At 43.5% G+C, this 23,686-nt stretch overlaps 1 protein-coding gene across 1 annotated transcript in view; it reads right to left on the reverse strand.

Annotated features, from left to right (window-relative positions):
* Window positions 1-15,556: 15,556 nt before the first annotated feature.
* The window catches only part of LOC145358396 (FK506-binding protein 15-like), a 77,690-nt gene continuing 69,560 nt past the window's right edge, over window positions 15,557-23,686 (reverse strand). The window contains exons 27-29 of the mRNA XM_080212431.1: window positions 20,964-21,844; window positions 16,498-16,600; window positions 15,557-16,181 (exon numbers count right to left, since the gene is read on the reverse strand). Coding sequence (XP_080068557.1) covers window positions 16,104-16,181; window positions 16,498-16,600; window positions 20,964-21,844 — 1,062 coding nt within the window. The 3' untranslated portion in view covers window positions 15,557-16,103. The remainder of the gene's footprint in view (window positions 16,182-16,497; window positions 16,601-20,963; window positions 21,845-23,686) is intronic.

Raw genomic sequence — 23,686 nt, forward strand, 5'->3', positions numbered from 1 at the left:
GGTCTGTCTCTTATTTATCCACGAAACTGAAGTCTCTCATCTTCTGAACCATTCTCATAGATCTGTTCTGCACCTTATCCAGTGCCTTTACATGTTTTCTAAACTGTGACTCCCAGCTTTTGCTGCAGTGCTGCAGTTGAAGCTGAACCAGTTTGTTTTTATATAAAGGCTCACCGTAACTTATTTGCTTTAGTGTTCAGTGCTTCTGTTGATAAAGCCCAGGATTCCGAATGCCTTATTAACTACTTCCTGCCACCTTCAGTGACTTGTGCTCCCTTCCCCAGGTCCCTCTGCTCCGACACTCCTGTAGATTTGTGTACTTTATTTTATTCTTCCTACCAAGTGTATCACTTCACATTTCTCCACGTTGAATTTTACTCATTTCACCATCCTTTTGAAGTTCACCGCTACTCTCCTCACAGTTCACAGCACTTTCAGGTTTTGTGCTATTTGTAAACTCTGTATGTCCAAGTCCAGGTCATTAATATTGATCAAGTAAAGCATAATATTGACCCACAGAACCATAGAAAATTACAGCTCAGAAACAGGCCTTTTGGCCCTTCTTGTCTGTGCTAAACCATTTTTTGCCTAGTCCCACTGACCTGCGCTTGAACCATATCCCTCCACACCCCTCTCATCCATGAACCCATCCAAGTTTTTCTTAAATGTTAAAAGTGACCCCGCATTTATCCGACAGCTCATTCCACACTCCCACCACTCTCTGTGTGAAGAAGCCCCCCCTAATATTCCCTTTAAACTTTTCTCCTTTCACCCTTAACCCATGCCCCCTGGTTTTTTTCTCCCCTAGCCTCAGTGGAAAAAGCCTGCTTGCATTCACTCTATCTATACCCATCAAAATCTTATACACCCCTATCAAATCTCCCCTCATTCTTCTACCCCTGGGGAACCCTACCATATACCTTGTTCCAGTCTGAAAACCAACCATTCACCAACACAGTTTCCTGTCGCTCTGCCATGTATCCATTCTACCCTTTGGTTACTTTGGGCTTAGCTGATAAGCCTATTATGTGGCACTTTATCAAATGCCTTTTTGGAAGTCCACTTACACCACAATCTTCAACAACCTTACCATACCAAAAAAAACTTAATCAAAAAGGTTAAACGATACTTAACAAATCCATGCTGGCTTTCCGTAATTAATCAACATTGTCCAAGTGGATGTTAATTTTTTTCCCAAATTTTTCACTTCTAAGAGCTTTCTTTCCCATCGCCAGAGAGTGGCTATAGTTTCTGTGCGTATCTTTAGATTTTGTTTGTTTTTGAGTGATGTTAGAAGAGCGGCTGTGAGGTCTGCTGTTTTTATGTGAAGTTCATTCTATTTTTTTAAGAAGTAATTTTACCCAATTAGAGGTTTTGTGCAATATATTGAATTGTAGCCTTCCAGTCCTGTTCATAGTGTGACCACTCTCTATAGGTGAGAATTTGTAATATGTTGTGTGTTATTGGCAAATATAGAAGTGTGATGCTTGTGAATTTTGGCACACTGTAAGATTATGTTCAAACTAATTTTTAGTTGCTTCTTTCTCATTCTTAGCCCCCGGTGATCATGCATCACTCACCATGGGTGTTGACGGTAGAACTGCCTTTCTTCCCCTGAACAGCTCCTGATAAAATGGTACTATTTCTACCTTGTGGGAAAGTGCCAGAATATAAGCTCCTTTCGCTACTGGTTGGGGATGACCTTTGTTAAAGGTTATATCCCCAAACCACAGCTGCCTTTTCACTGTAGTCAGGCAGTAGCTGCGCTGTGTATCCAGTCTTATCCTGTAGAACACTGTAAGTCTTAATTCTCGTGGGGTTGCTTTTCTCTGTACCTCTCCCACTCTTTCGCTGTAACTTCAGGAGAACCTCATTGACTTGTGTCAATGGGTACACAGTGGGAGGTGCCCCAAGGAAATTCTCCCTTCACGGTTCTTAATGCTCTTTGCTACAAGGTCTTCCACATATTCCTCCTTTTCTTACCTCCCTTTGGTGTTCCTGAATTTAAGGGCTTTTATAGAATCCATGGTTAATGTTATTCAACTGCTGCACCTTCAGTGCTATCCTGGCTTTCTTCCGACATTAATATTTCTCAAACTGCATGTTACATTAAACTCGTTACAAGAATGTAAAGCATGTTTTTTTTTAAAAGGTTACAGATTTTTTTTAATTTATTGAATCTTCCTTTCAGTATGTATGCACTGGCTTAGGTGCTGTTAATGGAAGTCTTAGTGTAAGCCATGATTTTCAATATTCAAGGATTATATACACATTAAAATTGGTGATCTTTATGGAAACTCTTTCTCACAATAAAGGTCATAAACTGAAGCATATACCAGCTGTTGGATCCTGGTGTGTCATTTCCCCTGCATGGATTGCTGCATTTTCTGCTTCCGGGAGTGTTGCCGATTGTTCTGGGCCTTATTCTCAGAGTTATCATCAGTAAGCGTCTGGGTGAAAGTACTGAAGGGTACAGGAGGGTCAAGCTTGGGTAAGACTGATACACTAGCAGTTAGTATACTTCTGTACAGAAGACTATCACTCAAGTAATGGAGATTAACAGTCTAATGGAAGAGAGATTTAATTACTTTTTTGGGTGTTAGGTTTGAAACTAACTAGAGGATAGTTTGTAAGTGACAGCTTGCATTTGTATAAAATAAACATATTTGTATCATGCTTTCACAACCTCAGGCCATCTCAAGATGCGTTACACTCGAGATCCCAGAGGATTGGAGAATAGCCAATGTTCCTTTGTTTAAGAAGGGTAGCAAGAATAATCCAGGTAATTTCAGGCCAGTGAGCCTTACATCAGTGAAGTGGTGTTGTAGGAATCACAGCCACTAACTTATGCACAGGTACGTCTCGCTAACGACAGTGTGGTAAGTTCTCACATTTTTCTTTGAGCACTGTTGGTTGGGGAATTAATATTAACCCGAGGGACAGCTCCCAACCCAAACCCACCCTCCACCAGCCCTCCTTCAAAATGGTGCCTGGGGAGGGCACTTGGTTTAATACCTCAGCTGAAAGGTGACATCTCTAATAGTGCGGCACCTCCTCCGTACTGAGGTGAAGCCAAGACTTTGTGCTCCAGTCTCTGGAGGGGCACTGTTAAGCCATACCTGCCCCTTCACAGGTTGAGCAACTTAAGAAGTGTAGTTTCAAAAAAAAAAGTACATTGAGTTATGAAGGAGAGACTTGGTTAAATTGGTGGGTTTCAAGGAGGGCAGAAGAGGGTGCTGAGGTTTAAACACAATACTAGACTGGGATCTGAGTTGCTATTCATGAGGGGGAAGCTGAGAGAAATTGGATTGTGCAAATCTGTGAAAGCGTTGCAGGAATCTCCTGTTATGTTTCTACATCGGAAGCAAAGTATTTCAACTGAATCATCTCCCTATGAGTTCATCTGCCTTGATGGTGAGCGTGACTATTGATTTCTTGTGTACCATGACCGTCAGTCAAGTCAGTCTCCATCTGCAGGACCCAGGTACGGATAGGGGAGAGAAACCAAGGTACCCAGCAACCAAGTGCTGGAGGCCATTCACTCAAGCTATGTAAATATAGGTTTATTGACATTAAGCGGAGTTCAAGGTTACTGTATTTTGATTTATTATTGTCACATGTATTAGTATACAGTGAAAAGTATTGTTTCTTGCACACAGACAAAGCATAATGTTCATAGAGAAGGAAAGGAGGGAGTGCAGAATGTAGTGTTACAGTCAGAGCTAGGGTTTAGAGAAAGATCAACTTAATGCAAGGCAAGTCCATTCAAAAGTCTGATAGCAGCAGGGAACAAGCTGTTTTAAGTTGGTTGGTACCTCTCCTCAGACTTTTGTATCTTTTTCCCAATGGAAGAAGGTGAAAGAGAATGTTCGGGGTGCGTGGGGTCCTTAATTATGCTGGCTGCTTTTCTGAGGCATCGCAAAGTGTAGACAGAGTCAATGGATGGGGGGCTGTTTTGAGTGATGGACTGAGCTTCGTTCATGACCCTCTTTAGTTTCTTGTGGTCTTGGAAAGAACAGGAGCCAAGCTGTGATACAACCAGAAAGAAGGCTTTATATGGTGCAGCTGTAAAAGTGGGTGAGAGTTGTAGCAGACGTGCCAAATTTCCTTAGCCTCCTGGGAAAGTAGAGGCATTAATGGTGTGGAGGGACCAGTACAGGTTGTTGGTGATCTGGACACCTAGAAATTTGAAGCTTTTGACCATATCCACTTCATCCCCATTGATGTGGACAGGGGCATGCCCTCTACTACACTTCCTGAAGTTGATGATTAGCTCCTTCACTTTGCTGACATTGAGGGAGAGATTCTCTATCTCTCTCCTGTACTATGTCTTATCATTGTTTAATATCACTGAGGTTGTGTCATCAGCAAACTTTAAAATCAAGTTGGAGGGAAATTTGGCTACACAGTCATAGGTGTGACTTTTTGAGATCAAAAAGGAAGGGGGTATTGGTGTTCTTGAGAAACATTAAGGTAGACAAGTCCCCAAGACCTGATGGGATATACCCCAGAATACTGAGAGAGGCAAAGGATACTGGCTATGGGGGAGATCCCAGCGGATTGGAGAATAGCCAGTGTTCCTTTGTTTAAGAAGGGTAGCAAGAATAATCCAGGTAATTACAGGCCAGTGAGCCTTACATCAGTGATATGGAAATTATTGGAGAGGATTCCTCAAGACAGGATTTATTCCCACTTGGAAATAATTGGACATATTAGTGAGTTTTGTGAGGGGGAAGTCGTGTCTCATGAACTTGATTGAGTTTTTCGAGGAAGTGACGAAGATGATTGATGCGGGTAGGACAATGGATGCTGTCTACATGGACTTCAGTAAGGCCTTTGACAAGGCCCCTCATGGCAGACTGGTGCAGAAGGTGAAGTCGCACGGGATCAGAGGTGAGCTGGCAAGGTGGGTACAAAACTGGCTCGGTCAAAGAACACAGAGGGTAGCAGTGGAAGGGTGCATTTCCGAATGGAGGGCTGTGACAAGTGGCATTCCTCAGGTATCAGTGCTGGGACCTTTGCTGTTTGTAATATATATAAATGATTTGGAGAAAAATGTAACTGGTTTGGTTAGTAAGTTTGTGGACGATACAAAGATTGGTGAATTTGCGGATAGTGATGAGGACCATCAGAGGATACAGCAGGATGTAGATCGGTTGGAGACTTGGGCAGAGAGATGGCAGATGGCATTTAACCCAGACAAATGTGAGATAATGCATTTTGAAAGGTCTAATACAGATAGGAAATATACAGGCAATGGCAGAACCCTTAAGAGTATTGATAGGCAAAGGGTTCTGGGTGTACAGGTACACAGGTCACTGAAAGTGGCAATGCAGGTGGAGAAGGTAGCAAAGAAGGCATACAGCATGCTTGCCTTCATCGGCTGGGGCACTGAGTTTAAAAATTGGCAAGTCCTGTTGCAGCTTTATAGAACCTTAGTTAGGCCACACTTGGAATATAGTGTTCAATTCTGGTCGCCACACTACCAGAAGGATGTGGAGGCTTTGGAGAGGGTACAGAAAAGATTCACCAGGATGTTGCCTGGTACGGAGGGCATTAGCTATGAGCAGAGTTGAAGAAACTTGGTTTGTTCTCACTGAAACGACGGAGGTTGAGGGGAGACCTGATAAAAATCTACAAGATTGAGAGACATGGACTGAGTGGATAGTCAGAATCTTTTTCCCAGGGCGGAAGAGTCAGTTACTAGGGGGCACAGGTTTAAGGTGTGAGGGGCAAGGTTTAAAGGAGATGTATGAGGCAGATTTTTTAGAGAGTAGTGGGTGCTTGGAACTCATTACCGAGGGAGGTAGTGGAAGCGGATATGGTAATATCTTCTAAGCGGCTTCATGACAAATACATGAATAGGATGGGAATAGAGGGATATGGTCCCCAGAAGGGTTAGGGGGTTTTAGTTAATTCGGGCAGTTTGGTGCAGGCTTGGAGGGCCAAAGGGCCTAGTCCTGTGCTGTAATTTTCTTTGTTCTTTGTGTATAAACAGTTTAGTAAGGGGCTGAAAACACAGCCTTATGGGGCATTGATGTTGAGGATTGTGAGGCGTTGTTGCCTATCCTTACTGATTGCGGTCTGTGGGTTAGGAAATTCAGGATCCGGTCGCAGATGGAGGAGCCGAGCCCTAGGCCACGGGGTTTGGAGATTCGTAGGAATAATGGTGTCAAAAACTGAATTGTAGTCAATAAATAAGAGTCTGACATAGGTGCCTTTATTATCCAGGTGATCCATGGTTGAGTGTAGGGCCATGGAGATGGTGTCTGTCGTGGACCTGTTGCAGCAATAGGTGAACTGTAGTGGATCTAGACTATCTGGGAGGCTGGAATTGATTCGTACCATGACTAGCCTTTTGAAGCACTTCATATTGATGGATGTTGGAACTGATAGTCATTAAGGCACATTGTCCGGCTTTTCTTTGGTACTGGGATGATGATCAGCTTTTTGAATCAGATAAGGACCTCAGATTGGTGCAAAGAGAGGTTAGAGATGCCTGCAAATACCCCCACCAACAGGTCCACACAGGATCTGAGTGCTCATCTGGGCCAGTCACTTTCCACGGGTTGACTTTCAGGAAGGCTGATCTGATGTCTGTGCTGGTGACGTCTGGTACAGGTTCGACCGAGGCTTCCGGAGTGGAGGGCAAGCTCTCGCTAACGTCTTGCTCAAAGCGGGCATGGATGGCATTGAGCTCATTGGGGAAGGTTGCATTGCTGCTGGCAACTTTTCATGCCTTCATCTGGTAGACTGTTATATCTTGCAGACCTTGCTATCATTGGTGGGAATATTGATGAGTCCACTGACTCTACAATCCGATAGATCATCCAATTCCTCAGACCAACATTGCACAACTCTCCTTGATGGATTCTCCCATTGCAGTTTTTGCTTGTAAGCCGGGAGCAGGAGCACAGCCTTGTGATCTGATTTACCAAAGTGTGGGCGAGCGATAGAGAGGTCGGCATGTTTGATATTTATGTAGTACTGGTCTAAGATGTTTGAGCCTCTGGTGGAACAGGAGACGTGTTGGTGGTTACTTGGTAGTATGCTCTTGAGTTTGGCCAGATTGAAGTCCCCAGCCACCATGAACAAGGCCTTGGGATGTTTCATCTCACAGCTCTTTCTGCTGATGTACATTTCACAGTAAGTCATCTCACAACGCCAGGTTAGAGTCCAACCAATTTGTTTGATAGTAATCCCATAAGCTTTCGGAAGCGGTGTTCCTTTGTGAGGTGTGTGGAAGGTTCCGATCAGAGAAGGGCATATAAAGTCACACACAGTTTACTGAATACTGATTAGAATGTGAGTCAGTATTCTGTAAACTGTGTTGTCTTTATATGCCCTTCTCTGATCAGAACCTTCCACACATCTGACGAGGGAACAGTGTTTCCAAAAGCTTGTGGGATTACTATCAAATAAACTGGTTGGACTCTAACCTGGTGTTGTGAGACTTCTTACTGTGTTTACCCCAGTCCAACGCCGGCATTTCCACGTGGTGTATGTTTCATCCAGTGTGGTCTCACCTCCGCGAGGAATGTAAACTGCTGTCAGGATAAGAGGTGAACTCCTGCAGAAGGTAGTAGGGGCAGCGTTTTAGCGTTAGGGGAGCAGAAACTCACCAGTGGTGCTGTGTCTAGGTAACACGAGGTACTAATTAGAAAGCAGACCCCATCTCCTCTAGCCTTGCCTGAGGCTGCTGGGTGGTCTATTCAGTGGATTGAGAAACCCCTAGTTGTTGGGCACAGTCCGGTGGAGTAGGGAACAGAGTACCATAACCAGTCTAGGTTCATATTACACGTAGCACAAGTGTGCTTCTTGTTGGTTGGTAATTTGATTTATAATTGTCAAGTATTGGGATGTATTGAAAAGTTGCTTTCTGAAAGAACGTTCAACCTAAACTGACTCCCCTGCTTTATCCCAGCAACCTTACACATTCTCTCTTTTCAGATAGTAATCCAATTCCCTTTTGAATACCTCGGGTGAACCTGCTTCCACCATCCTCTCAGGAAGTTCCTTCCAGACTCTACCCACCCTCCTGGGTGAAAAAGATTTTCCTAACATCACTTTTACTCCTTTTGCAAATTATTCGGAATCCCCAGTTCTTGATGCTCTCTTGAGAGGGAAGTTTCTAACTCTGTATCCTGTCCACATCCCTCAGGATCTTGAATACCTTCGTTGAGTAATCACAATTTCTCTGATCTTTCCTCATAGTTACTGTTGTTTATCCCTGGAATCATTCTTGTGAAACTCCTTGTATTCTCTTCCATGTCTTCACATCCTTCAAGTTCTCCAGCTGAGGCCTACACGTTCAATGTGACCTCCTTACTCTTATACTCAATGCCCTGTTAATAAAACCTAGGATGCCATATGATTGACTAAGAATTATTTACAGCACAGAAAGAGGCCCTTCAGCCCATCGTGTCTGCACCAACCATCAAGCATCTATCTATCCTAATCCCATTTTCCGAAGTCCGCAGCCTTGTTAGCCGTTGTTGATGACTTAAGTACATACACAGAGGTCCCTCTGTTCCTGCACCTCCTTTAGAGTTTCTCCTTTATTTCACACTGTCACTTCATATTCTTCCTGCCAAAACTCTGCTCTGTCACTTGTCTGCCCAGCCCACCATGTCCATATGCTTTTGCAGTTCAAGACTATCCTCATCTCAGTGGACAATGTTTCCAATCTTCATTTCATCTGCAAATTTTGAAATTGTCTCCTGAACCCTTGCGTCTAGGTCATTAATATATACCAGGAAGAGGAAGAGTCCCAACACTGACCCCTCAGGAACCCCATTATAAACCCTCCTCCATTCTGAAAAACAACATTTATCACCACTGTTTCCCATCCCAATTTCTTATCCAAGTGCTACTTTCCTTTTTATTCCATGAGCTAGAATTTTGCTCTGAGCTCTGTTGTCTGACACTGTATCAAATACCTTTTGAAAATCCATGTACACCACATCAACAGCTTTGCCCTTATTAACCCTTCCTGTCACCATTTCAAAAAAGCTCCCGTCAAATCAAATATCATTTTCCCATAATAAATCCATGCTGACTTTCCTTAGTTATCTTGCACTTGGCTAAGTGACTGCTGCTTTCATCCTGCACGATAGTTTCCCTAACACTGAAGTCAAATTGACTGGTCTGCAGTTACTAGCTTTGTCCTTGCACTCCCCTTTTGAACAAAGAGGTAACATTTACAATTCTCCAGTGCTCTAGTACCATCCGACTCTAGGAAAGACCTGGAAAATTATGGCCGGTGCCTCTGCAATTCCCACTCATACTTCCCTCGGATTCCTGGCACATTATGCATTTTAAGATAGCCTAACACTTCCACCTTCTCAAGTGTAAATTCTTTTAGTTACCTCCTTTCTCACCATGGCTAGGGTAACATCCTCTTCCATTGTAAAGGCAAAAGTACTTGTTTAAAATCTCCATTGTTTCTCTTGCCTCCAGATGCAAGTCCCCTGATTGGCCCTACTCTTTCTTTTACCACCCTTCTATTATTCACATGCTTTTGGAGACCTTGCGATTTTATATAGCAGCCAGTCTCTTTCATGTTCCCGCCTTGCTTTACTTACTAGTTTCTTCATTTCTGCTCTGGACCTTCTATATTCAGCCTGATTCTCCATTTGTATTTCCATATGACATCTGTCGTACCCTCACTTCTGCCTTTTTACATTTGCCCCTGTCATCATCCAGAGCGTTGTGGACTTGTGTGCCCTACCTTTCCTCAAGACTTTGCCTTGAGAGGTGGTAGTTGTTAGCACTGCTGCCCCACAGCACCAAGGACCCAGGTTTGATTCCAGCCTTGGGTAACTGTGTAGAGTTTCCACGTTCTTCCCTTGTCAGTGTGAGTTTCCTCCGGGTGCTCCGGTTTCCTCCCACAGTCCAAAGGTATGAGGTTAGGTGGATTGGCCATGCTAAATTGTCCCTTCGTGTCCAAAGATGTGTAGGTTAGGGAGATTAGTGGGGTAAATGTGTGGGGTTATGGGAACAGGACAGAGTGTTAGAGCAGATTCAATGGGCTGAATGGCCTTTTTTTTAAGGGATTTTATGATTACCAGCAAAACATTTTGAAGGAAGCTCATTGGTCAGTCTCCAACTTTTCTGCCAACATTTAATTCCAACTTACTTGACTCCGATCCCTGCTTTGGATTGCTCCTCGGCCTTTTCCATGGCCACCTAAATCTTTTGATGCAATGCTCACTGTTCCCTGAATGCTCTCCCACTGATATCTGATCCACTTGGACCAACTCATCCCCAGAACCAGCTCCAACTGTGCCAGAAACATACTGCTGCAGAAAACAATCCCAAACACAGTCCAGGAACTCCTGTTCCTCGAGTCCCTTTGCACTATTCCCATCCCAGTCTACATTTGAAGTCCCCTATTATTTCGTAATTTTTGCACATTCGTTTCTCTACACCCGTACCCCAGTTGGTGGTCGATATACCACACTGATCAATGTTACTGCACTTCTTTCATTCCTTACCTCTCCATCCAGAAATTCCATTAATGATTCCCCTCTCCAGTACTGTAATGCTATTTTTAATTAATACTGCCACCTCCCTCCGCAACCCCCCCCACCCCTTTTCTTCCTTGCCTGTCTATTCTAAACCTTGTAGCCAGAAATATTTAACACCCAGTGCTGTCCTTTGAGCAGGGGCTCTGTTACAGTAATATCAATTCATCATTATTTTAAATCTTACACACTGTGCATTTGCATATATGCACATTAATCCTGATTTTGGCTTTTTACTTTCCCCATTACTCTGATCCCATCTATTACCTAATCTAATTCTATCAAATTCCCCAAGTATTCTTTTTACCTTGATGCTACTCTCTGATACAACCTCCCAATCAATTATAACTTCTCTACTTCTAGTTTTTCTCCTCTCCTTTCTGAATTTACCCTCAGATTTCCCTCCACCCCCGCAATGCAGTTTAAACCCTCTCCAAAGCCCTAGCAAACCTCCCCGCAAGGATACTGGTCCTGATCCTGTTGAGATGTAACCTGTCCTCCTTGTACAGATCCTGCCTGCCACAGAAAACTGGTCCCGTTGCCCCAGAAATCTCCAGTTACATGTTGAACCGTTCACTCTTCCTATTCTTAACCTATCAGGTGGCACTGGGAGTAATCCTGAGATTACTGCTCTTGAGGTCCTGCTTTTTAATTCCTTTACTAACTCCCTAAAATCTGCTTTCAGGACCTCATCCCTTTTCCCACCCATGTCATTGATCCCAATGTGGATCACAACTACTGGCAGTTCAACCTCCCCCAAAAATATCCTGCAGCTGCTCTGTGACATTCTTGATGCTGGCACCGTGAAGGCAGTATACCACCTCAGAGTTATGTCTATGGCTGCAGAGGCACCTATCTGCTCTCCTGATGATGGAATCCCTTACAAGTATAGCACCTTCACTCTCCTTCAAGCAAAGGTGAAGAGGAGATTTATTTGAGATGCTTAAAATCATGAGAGGTCTTGATAGAGTAAATAAGGAGAAACTGACCAGTGGTAGAAGGGTCAGTAACCAGCAGATGCAGATTTAAGATAATCAGCAACAGAACCAGAAGTAAGTTGAGAACATTTAAAAAAAATACTGATGTGGAAATGCAGCCTGAAAGGGTAGCACAGTGATTAGCACTGCTGTCTTACAGTGCTAGGGACCTGGATTTGATTCCAGTCACTGGTGTAGAGTTGTAGAGTTTGCACATTCTCCACGTGTCTGCATGGTTTCCTCGGGGTACTCAGGTTTCCTTCCACAGTCCAAAGATGTTCCAGAGATGTAGAGGAAAGGATTGCAAAGATGATTCTGGATAGGAGTGAAAGTAATAAGGTAGTTGTTATGGGGGATTTTAATTTTACAAATATTGACTGGAAAAGCTATAGTTTGAGTACATTAGATGGGTCAGTTTTTGTCCAATGTGTGCAGGAGGGTTTCCTGACACAGTATGTAGATAGGCCAACAAGAGGCGAGGCCACATTGGATTTGGTACTGGGTAATGAACCAGGCCAGGTGTTAGATTTGGAGGTAGGTGAGCACTTTGGTGATAGTGACCACAATTCGGTTATGTTTACATTAGCGATGGAAAGGGATAGGCATATACCGCAGGGCAAGAGTTATAGCTGGGGGAAAGGTAATTATGATATGATTAGGCGAGATTTAGGATGCATAGGATAGGGAAGGAAACTGCACGGGATGGGCACAATTGAAATGTGAAGCTTGTTCAAGGAACAGCTACTGTGTGTCCTTGAGAAATATGTACCCGTCAGGCAAGGAGGAAGTGGTCGAGTGAGGGAATCGTGGTTTTACTAAAGAAGTTGAATCACTTGTGAAGAGGAAGAAGGAGACTTATGTCAAGATGAGACGTGAAGGCTCAGGGTGCTTGAGAGTTACAAGTTAACCAGGAAGGACCTAAAGAGAGAGCTAAGAGCCAGAAGGGGACCTGAGAAGTCTTTGGCAGGTAGGGTTAAGGAAAACCCTGAACTGTCTATAGGTATGTCAGGAATAAAATAATGACTAGGGTAAGATTAGGGCCAGTCAAAGACAGTAGTGGGAAGTTGTGCATGGAGTCCGAAGAGATAGGAGAGGCACTAAATGAATATTTTTTGTCAGTGTTCACATAGGAGAATGACAATGTCATCGAGGAGAATACTGAGATACAGGCTATTACACAAGACAGGATTGAGGTTCATAAGGAGGAGGTGTTAGCAATTCTGGAAAGTATGAAAATAGATAAGTCCCCTGGGCCAGATGGGATTTATCCTAGGATTCTCTGGGAGGCTAGGGAGGAGATTGCAGAGCCTTTGGCTTTGACCTTTAGGTTGTCATTGTCTATAGGAATAGTTCCGGAAGACTGGAGGATAGCAAATGTTGTCCCCTTGTTCAAGAAGGGAAATAGAGACAACCCTAGTAATTATAGACCAGTGATCCTTACTTATATTATGGGCAAAGTTTTGGAAAAGATTGTAAGACAGAGGATTTATAATCATCTAGAAAGGAATAATTTGATTAGGGATAGTCAGCACGGTTTTGTGAAGGGTAGGTCATGTCTCACAAACCTTATTGAGTTCTTTTGAGAAGGTGACCAAAGAGGTAGATGAGGTAAAGCAGTTGATGTGGTGTACATGGATTTCAGTAAAGAGTTTGATAAGGTTCCTCACGGTAAGCTATTGCAGAAGATACAGAGGCATGGGATTGAGGGTGATTTAGTGGTTTGGATCAGAAATTGGCTAGCTGCAAGAAGACAGAGGGTGGTGGTCGACGGGAAATGTTCAAACAAATCCACAAGGATCTGTTTTGGGACCACTGCTGTTTGTCATTTATAAAAATGATCTGGATGAGGGCGTAGCAGGATGGATTAGTAAATTTGTGGATGACACTAAAGTCGGTGGACTTGTGGACAGTGCGGAAGGATGTTCCAGGTTACAGAGGGACATAAATAAGCTGCAGAGCTGAGCTGAGAAATGGCAAATGGAGTTTAATGCGGAAACGTGTGAGGTGATTCACTTTGGAAGGTGTAACAGCAATATAGAGTACTCGGCTGATGGTAAGTTACTTGGTAGTGTGGTTGAGCAGAAAGATCTTGGTGTCCATGTGCATAGATCCCTGAAAGCTGGCACTCAGGTTGATAGGGTTGTTAAGAAGACATACATTGTGTTAGCTTTTATTGGTAGAGGGATTGAGTTTCGGAGCCATGAGGTCATGTTGCAGCTGTACAAAACTCTGGTGCAGTCACACTTGGAGTATTGCATACAGTTCTGGTCGCCATAGGAAGGACATGGAAGCATTGGAAAGGGTGCAGAGGAGATATACCAGGATGTTGCCTGGTATGGTGGGAAGGTCTTATAAGGAAAGGCTGAGGGACTTGCGACTGTTTTCATTAGAGAGAAGAAGGTTAAGAGGTGACTTAATAGAGGCATATAAGATGATCAGAGGATTAGATAGCGTGGACAGTATGAACCTTTATCCTCAGATGGAGATGGCTAGCACAAGGGGACATAGCTTTAAATTGAGGGGTGATAGATATAGGACAGATGTCAGAGGTAGGTTCTTTACTCAGTGTAGTAAGGGCATGGAATGCCCTGCCTGCAGCAGTAGTGGATTCACCAACATTAAGGGCACTTAAATAGTCATTGGATAAACATGGATGATATTGGAATAGTGTAGGTTAGATGGGCTTTAGATTGGTTTCATAGGTTGGCGCAACATCGAGGGCCGAAGGGCCTGTACTGTGCTGTTATGTTCTACGTGTAGGTTAGGTGGATTGGCCATGCTAAATTGCCCCTTAGTCTCCCAAGATGTGTAGGTTAGGGGGATTTGAGAGTTAAATACATGGGGTTAAGGGAATAGGGCCTGGGTGGGATGCTGTGATAAGAATTGGTGCAGACTTGATGAGCCAAATGGCCGCCTCCTGCACTGTAGGCACTCTGAGTAGTAAACTTTCAAAGTGGAATTAGATACACGTGTAGGAAAAGAGCAGAGAACTGGATTGCTGTTTCAAGCAGTCAGTGCTAGCAGGGTGAACCAATAATGTTTGTGTTTTTGCATTCTAGAGTTTCAATTGATTTGTGAGCAAAATCAGAGACAAAATCACTTAGTGGTGGCCAACAGAGGAATTACTCACTATGGCCGGAATAATCGTGTGACTATTTGCAGCCACAGTTTCATGTTTCGCTTCCTGTCTGTAAGGCAACATTGTGGAAGCTGCTGAGCTGTACATGCCACCCTGCTGTGGACAATGATGGCACTGTGCACTGGCAATGGGTGCTGCACACCGGCCTTTCAACAATTGCTTCAAACACAATGCAGATGAACAAAGATTTTTGATTATTCACACTGCAGTTCACACACAGTATTTTTTCTGTACATCTGTACCTTTTTCTTGTACATCTCCAGGTATATTTGCTGTGTAATACTGTTAAAAGTTGGTCATGGAAAACTGTACAAAACACTCAAAACGTGAAAACACTCAGCTGGAGATATCAGGGGTAAGTTTTTCACTGAGGGTGGTGAGTGAGTGGAATCGGCTGCCGTCAGTGGTGTTGGAGGTGAACTCGCTGGGGTCTTTTAAAAGACTTCTGGATGAGTACATGGGATTTAATGGGATTGGGAGTTACAGATAGTTCTATGACTTGGTAGGTATAGATGTGATTGGTGCAACTTGTGGGCCGAAGGGCCTGTTTGTGTTGTAGTGTTCTACAGGTGGCAATCAAGAATTGGCAATGGGCTGGCTATTAAAATTAAAAACCCCTGCCTCTCCCCGCTCTGTCCACTTCTCCCCACCCTCCCCTTGCAGCCTTTGCCTCCTCCTTTCTCCTCTTCCCACACCCTCTTCATCCCCACCCCCTCTCCATCCTGCCCCCCTCCACATCCCCTCCCTGTCCTCTCCCTCCCACTTTTGCCTCCCCTCTTCCTGCAGCCCTTCTCCACCCCCTCTCCATCCTGCCCTTCCCTGTTCCTCCTCTCCCTTGCTTCCTCCCTCTGTCCCCCTCTCCCCATTGTAACCAGACAGGCTGCATCAAAGAACCATGTCAGTAATGGAAGTGATTGGAGGTTAAGGCACAGAGATACTTTATTTTGAACCAAATTCGTGCTGCACTCAACACACAGAACAAGGAGAACGATCCTCATCCAGGGATTGGGACAATCACAACTGATTCAAAGTGATGAAAACTGAAGGGAGGAGATTCCTAACCAAACTGAGCAGACAATAAGAGTTACAAAGCAGTCATTAGTTGTCCTGTGCACAGTTGGGTTGGTCAAGCCATTAACAGCCCGGGCTGTATAAGCAGTAGAAATTTATTGAAGTTCAGCCGGAAATGAGAAGAAAATCTGTTTGCAACAGAGTCACATACTGCTCGAGAACAATACCGACATGGTTTGGAGTCAGTGCACTTTCATCCACAGCTTCCTTTTGTGCTGAACGGGGACACCAAACGAGCTCTGACCAGCAGGTTACAAACATTGAGAGAATCTCGGAATGTGAAGTTCCACAGGGTGATACGTTACAAAATAAACACCATGTTTCTCAGGGTCCATCCTGGCCTCTTCAGGAACCAGTTCCATCTCCTCTGTAATGGCAACAGAGGTGACCTCATCCAAGCCAGTCAAAGTCATCTTCCTCGTCGTCATCTCCAAAGAGTGGGGCTGGTGGTGGGCGGCCCTTCATACTCTGATTGAGTGAGAGAGAAAGGTGCAGAGTGATAAACAGCACAACAATCAACAGGGAAAAGAAAAGGGTTGTGAGATTCCAGAGACCCTTGACACACATTTGCTACTACTGAACGGTAGCAGGACTGAGGTTAGATTGGGTCTAGAATCACACTTCCAGGTATCCAACACTTGGTTACATGCAAATTATTTATCCCACCTCTGTTGTACTGTACACACTCAGTTCACAACTCCCTTAAAGCTGCAGGATATTACTGTGGCACCGCCTGTCCTCATCACTACAACAGTGAGGAAGAAAGAAGTCTTCATTTTCTTACCACTTCGTCTTCATCCTCCTCTTTCTCCTCCTTCGCTGCAATCTTCTCCACTTTTGGAGTCACCGACTTGAACAAACCCTCATCATCATCATCGCTGAAAAGACTAAAAGTAAAAGATCACAGGATCAGCATGTCAAAGTTTCCTGTTCATGGAGTTCTGTACATGCTTATTTTAATGTCTTGCTCTTCTCCAGACAGCAACTGGCATAGGATAAGCTTCTTCTAAAAGAAGCCCAACTGTTCGCTCTTCATCTGTTAAGTCGAGGTAGCAAGTGCCAGTTGGTAACTCGATCGAGGAAATTGTCATCTCAATCTAAATGATTCTACCCACGCATGCACTGTTCAGTAAGGAGAGAGGAACCATGGCTGGTCTTCTCTTCTTTATCCCCTGCTCAAGAAGTTCCCAAGCTAATTATAAAATCCCCCAAAAATTCCTAACAAATGTAACAGCAGCAAAGCAAAGCAACAAAGGCAGCAGAGCTGAGCAAAGATTTACATTTCCATAGTGCCTTTCATGACCCAAGGATAACTGACAATCTGTTGTAACCAATAAATGTTGTATCATATCCAAGGGTAAGACTCTTAGCAGTGTAGAGGATCAGAACGACCTTGGGGGCCAGGTCCATAGGACTCTTAAATCGGCCTTGCAGGTGGAGGATGTGGTCAAGAAGGCATATGGTGTACTAGCCTTCATTAATCAGGGGATTGAGTTTAGGTGTTGGGAGATGATGCTGCAGCTTTATAAGACCCTTGTCAGACCTCACTTGGAGTAAGAATATTTCCAAATCAGGATGGCAAGTGGCTTGGAAAACCTCCAGGGGGCAGTGTTCCCATGAGTTTGCTGTCCTTGCCCATCTGGGTGGTAGTGGTTGTGGGTTTGGAAGGTGCTGTCGAAGGAGCTGTGGTGATGCAGTTCATCTTGTATGTGGTACACACTGTTGTGTCAATGGTGGAGGGACTGTGTTTATTTGTAGAAGAGGTAGCAATCCAGCAGGATGCTTTGTCCTGGCTGGTGTTAAGGTTCTTGAGGGTTGTTGGAGCTGTGTTATTCCAGGCAAGTGGAAAGTATTCTATCACATTCCTGGCTTGTGCATTGTAAATGGTGGACAGGCTTTGGGGAGTTAGGAGGTGAAGTACTCGCTGGAGGATACCTAGCTTTGACCTGCTCTTGTAACCACAGTATTTATACGGCAAACCTAGTGCCGCGTCTGCTCAATAGCAACGCCCTAGCATGATAGTGGGATATTCAGCCATGTAATAGTGTTGAATGTCATCGTATGATGGTTAAATCCTGTCTTGTCAGAGATGGTAATTTTATATGTCACCTATCACATGTCAGTCCAAGCCTGGTTATTATCCAGGTTTTGTTGCATTTGGCCATGGACTGCTTCAGTAACAGAGGAATTGTACATAGGACTAAATATTATGCAATTATGTAATTATCCTCAATTCTCACTGATTGATGGAAGGAAGCAGCTGACAATGATTGGGGCTTGGACCCTATCTAGAGAAGTTCCTGCAACGATGTCCTGAAACTGAGATAACTGACGTCCAACAACCACCTTCTTCCTTCCACCTTCTTCTGCCACAGAGACAGTGGCAGAGAGGTACTGCCATTGGATTAGTAATCCAGAAGCCCAGGGTATGCTCTGGGGACCCTGGTCTGAATCCCCGCAGATGGTGAAATTTAAATTCCAGATTTTTATTGAATTCAAAGTCTAATGATGACCACGGAACCATTGCCGATTGTTGTAAAAAAACCCATCTGGTTTACTAATGTCTTTTAGAGAAGAAAATTTGCTGTCGTTATCGGGTCTGATCTACATCCCGAGCCACAGCAATTGTGGTTGACTCTTAAATGCTCCCTCGAGCAATTTGAGATAAGTGGAGGTCAGCAATACCCACATCCTGTGAAAAATAAGAAAAGTCTGACTCAAAACAGCAGAGAGCTTTTCCCTGATTCCCAGTGACTCCAGTTTCCTTAGTTCTTTCCTAGGGGTCCTTGATGAAACATTTGGTCAAATGCTGCCTTGATGTCAAAGGCAGTCACTCTCATGCCATTTCACCTCTGGAATTCAGCTTTTTTGTTCATATTTGAATCAAGGCTGTAGGAAGTCAGGAGCTGAGTGATTCTGGTAAAAACCCAAACTGAGCATCAGTGAGCAGGTTATTGTTCAGTAAGTGCTACTTGATGAGCTGTTGCCAACCCTTCCATCAACTTACTGATGATCAAGGGGGCAGTAATTGGGTGGGCTGGATTTGTTTTGTTCATGTACAGGTCATAACCTGGGCAATTTTCCACATTACTGAGTAGATGTCAGGGTTGTAACTGTACTGGAACAGTTTGGCTAGGGACATGGCACATTCTGGAGCACAGGTCTTCAGTACTATTGCTGGAATATTGTCATGGTCCATAGCCCTTGTTTGAGCCATTTCTTGATATCACTTTGAGTGAATCAAATTGGCTGAAGACTGGCATCTATGATGCTGGGGATCTCCAGAGGAAACCAAGTTGTTTCCAAAAGGACTGGGCAATGGTCACTCCTACCAGTACTGCCTTGGACAGATGTATCAGGCAGTATGAGGTAAGAAATGTTATTCCCCTCTCCACCTGTTGGCAGACTCAGTGTAGCAGCTAAATCCTTTAGAATTAGGCTAACAGTGGTTCTACCAAGCCAGCTGTTGTAGACATTGAAGTCCCCTCCCAGCATATATTCTGTATCCTTGTCACCCTCAGTACTTCCTCTAAGTAGTGTTCAACATGGGAGTTCAGCAGCCGAGCATGGGGGATGATATAAGGTAATCAGCAGGAGGCTCCACGGCCTGTTTGACCTTGATGCCACAAGACTTCAAGGGGTCTGGAGGTGATGTTGAGGACTTCCAGAACAACTCCCTCCTGACTATGTGCCACCACCTCTGCTGGGCCTATCCTGCTGGTGAAACAGGACATACCCAGAGATGGTGATGGTAGCACCTGGCACATTTCTTGTAAGGTGTTTTTCCAAGAGCATGACAGTCAGGCTATTCCAATGTTGGCCCAAGCCCCCAAGGTTTAAGGGGAATTTGCCATTGTAATTTCCAGTACTAGTGTTGATGCTGGGTGGTCTGTCCATTTTCATTTCTTTTACACAAGGTTTGTAATAACTCAGTGATTTGTGAGAGGTTTGACACAACTCAGTATTTAAGAGTCAACCACATTGTTTGTAGGGTTAGAATCACATGTGAGCCAAACCAGGTAAGGAGGACAGATTTTCTTACCAAACCAGATTGGTGACCATTATCAATTGTTGTAAAAACCTTTCAGACTTTTAATTCCACATTTTTATTGAATTCAGGTTTCACCATCTGCTAATCAAACTTGGGTCTGAAGAGCAATAGACCCAAGTCTAGATCACTAATCAGCAATAATCAACTTTGAGGTGGTGGTGGAATACTGGTGTTAAGATAGATTGGAAAAGTAAGAGTCACAGATGTGACAGTAGATAAGTAACAACAAACTTTTAAAGTATTGTTTGTAATTCACAACAGATGTACAAATCCCCACAGAAAATATGGCCAATCACAATGAATAAAAAGTTAAAGGTCAAATTTGATCAAAAGGAAGCAGCTTATATTGCTAAAGAAAGTTAGCAGCTTTGAGGATTGGAAAGGTTCTACAGTTCAGCATAGGAAAACCAAAAATGGACAAAGACATAATAGGAGAGCAAACTAGCAAGAGGCACAAAGGATGAAATCAACAAAGGTAAACAACAGTCCCTTGAGGGAGAGAGAGAGAGAAATACAAGAAATTATAATAGGGAATAAGAAAATGGCAGAGGCATTAAACAAATAGTTTTATCTGCCATGACAGTAGAAAATACAAAGCAGCATTCTGGAAATACAGTAACCAAAGGTCCAGCAAACAGTTACAGTTTTCTGTCAATCTTTGCTTGGAAAGTTATCCATTGATATTCAGAGAGAGCTCAGCGTCCTTATACATGAATCACGGCAAGTTAACATGCAATCAGGAAGGCAAATGATACGTTAGTCTTTATTACAAAGGGATTGCAGTGCAAGAGTAAAGATGTCTTATCACAGATTACACAAAGGACCTTGGTAAGATCAGAAATATGCAATTTACAAATGGCACCCAGCTTGAAGGCACAGCAAGGCATGGGAAATCACATCCTGAGAGAAGCAATACCTGGAACATGCAGCAGACACACTTCAGCAATTTACAGCCAAATAGATTAGATTTAGAATTATTTTAAAAATCTTATCCTTGAAAACAGGTAATCCCCCATGAGCACTTACATAATCCTATTATACAGCAATGGCTTTCTGAATGAATCCAACCATTTCATTTCTATTAGGGCATGCTGACCCAGAATTTTGTGATTGGACTATCATATTTTCTGCTTCCAAGGGCATTCCCAAGTATGGAAACCCATAAACCTTGTGATTTCTTTGGCTTGTATGCTATTTACCTGGAGGGGTTTGGTGTGGAGACAGATTTAGATTTGGGGTCTTCAGTTGTTCTTGTTCCATTGGAACCACGTTTGGCCACATGCAACGTCTCCGGTTCTGAGGGTGTTTCATTTGGATCGAACACTGGACCCTCTGGGATTTCTGGGTTCTTTTCATCCCCATTGAGAGCTGGGATTATTCCATGCAGAGGCTCCGAAGGCAGAGTCATCTCCTGAATTCCAGTGCTTCTCTCCCCATTTTCAAAACTGGGTGTTTGAGATTGCTCTTCCTGTTTTTCACCAGCTGTTGAACTGTTCAAAATGGAGGCATTGCCTGACTCGCACCGCCGAGCCCCATCCACTGGGTTAAGGCTGTTCTCCACTGTCCTGACATGCTCAAGAACCTGGGTTTGTTCATGAGGTTTTTCACTTTCTTTTTCAGACAGAGGAGATTCTATTTTCATTTCAGTCTCTCCCTCACCTGTCTGTTTTCCCAAGTCTCCTGCAGCATCCTCCTGACGGTCTGCTGTAGGTGGACTTGGTGCAAGAATGGCATTGCCCAGGGTAGGGTTCATAACTGCCTCCGACTGCTCCAACTCCAGCTGTTTTGTTTTTGAGCCTCCAGCCTCAGCGTGGTCTAGTTTAAGCTCAACCGGTTCACAAGACGGACCAGATGATAAAGCCACATCATTTAGCCGATCAGCTTCAAGTGCTGTGGAAAGTTCCTTGCCCATTGCCCCATTCCTTGGATTTTCTGTGATAGAGGTATGCACCTTCGTACTCGGACTCTCAATTGGGGAAGTGGCTTGCTCTTCAACCTCCTCCTCAGATTCTTCATCCTCATTGTCTTTTTTTGTGATTGGCTGGTCTTGGTCACTTCTCAGGAGTTGAAGGGTAACTTCCTGTCAGGAAATAACAAGACAAGATAAACTGCATCACCAGCATTGGGGCATAAGTTGCTGCTGGGTCCCATGATGATCAGTTAGAGGTGCACCATGCAGTGTGGGACTGACCAATACAGGTTTTATTCTCCCAGTCTGCCCCAAATTAGTCAGTCACATTTGGGGGAAAAATAAGGTGCATATGTAGATCCCTTTCAAGATCAGATTGGATTGCAATACCTCAGAGTTAAATTAGTTGCTGACAAACTCTCTCATTTCTTAAAGGATCATCATGGGATTGCCCTAACAGCTTCACCATTTTAGTCAGTAGCTCAGCAATGCACTTAGGTTAAGAAAGTCACAGGTTTGACCCTATTTTATGTTGAGTTGGAATATTAGAGCTGGGGCAGTGACGCAGAGTAAATAATAGTAATCCAGGGTGTTCAATTTTAACTCAATAATCAGAATGTGTGTTTTGGTGGGAGACAATAGCACTAGATTTGGTGAGATGCAAATATTCCAATGACTGTCAGCATTGTTGAACCTTTCAGACAATGGATCATTTGGGTAAACATGGAACCAAACACCAGCACAAACCAACTATATTTTTTGAGGGGGTCCCATCGTAATTCATTCATCCAGAAATATCCTAAAGTTACTCTGATATAATGAAAGGTTTTAAAATTACTATGTGTGACAGAGTAGATAGAAATACACTATTTCCAGGAATCAAAGGGTCAAGGGCCAAGGAACCATAAATACAGACATTTAGAACAGAGAACAGCAAAAACTTCTTCAAACACAGAGACTGTGTGGAATCCACTTCCAGAGTTAATAACTGATAAGAAACTCTACCACCATTCAAGATCAGATTAGATAGGGATAAAAGTGTTTAACGGAATGTGGGAACCAGGAAGGTCCATGCAATTGGATCGATTGGAGAGTAACCTCCAACACAAACTTGTTTGAGTTGAATGGCTGGTACTACCATTTCTACATATTTCAGCATCTAGGGGTTTAAAAAATCCCTGAATTTTTAGTCTGCTACAAGTCCTGGAAGTCTATTCTATTCATTGTTTTCTGTCCGTGAATTTCCTGATATCAATCCCAAATTAATGTTTAGTACTTTGAATGTACGTCACCTTATCCCCAGTTTACCTTTCCAGTGTTTATAGTGTTAGAATTCTATACTCAGCCTTTCCAAGTTGAAAAGCACACTTCTCCAGTCTTACCTCATCTTTCAGACCCTCAATTCAGGTGAAATCAGCCTCATCATCCTTCCCTGCACTGCCACCAGCAGTTGAATGACATTTGTCACAGCTGCTAAAAATGAACAGTATGCAAGGTCGGACCTAACCGGAACTCATGACTTCCTCTCTGATATGGTTAGTTGACAATGACTTTCAACATCCTATTGGCTTTGGTTGCTGCTTTCCATTGGTTGGCCATGTAGAATTTACTCAATCATTAAATTCTTTCTGCACCATTGACCACTCGGTGCCTGCAACATTTATTCTTCCTCTCTACACGCAGTATTATATTCTGGGCTGCATTTTCACTGGCTATTATTGTTCTGTCCACTTGCTCATTTTGCCCAGTTCATTCTATGATTTCTAAGCACAGTCTTTCAACTTCTAGTATCATTTTACCAGCTTGCACTGGGTTTTTCAATCCAGCTTGTGTAAATAAATTAGAAATAATGAGCTCTGGGGCCATTGCTCAATGCTTGTAAGTCAAGTACACAATACTTACTATTACCTTTTAGCCTATTTCTTATCCATTCCCTGGTTCCCTACAGCTTTGAAAATCGGTGATATAACATGGTGCAGAACTTTCCACAATGCTGTTTACTGGATTTTAAAT

The sequence above is a fragment of the Carcharhinus amblyrhynchos genome, chromosome 25 (genome assembly GCF_965287045.1).
Source record: "Carcharhinus amblyrhynchos chromosome 25, sCarAmb.v2.hapA, whole genome shotgun sequence".
NCBI lineage: Eukaryota > Metazoa > Chordata > Chondrichthyes > Carcharhiniformes > Carcharhinidae > Carcharhinus > Carcharhinus amblyrhynchos.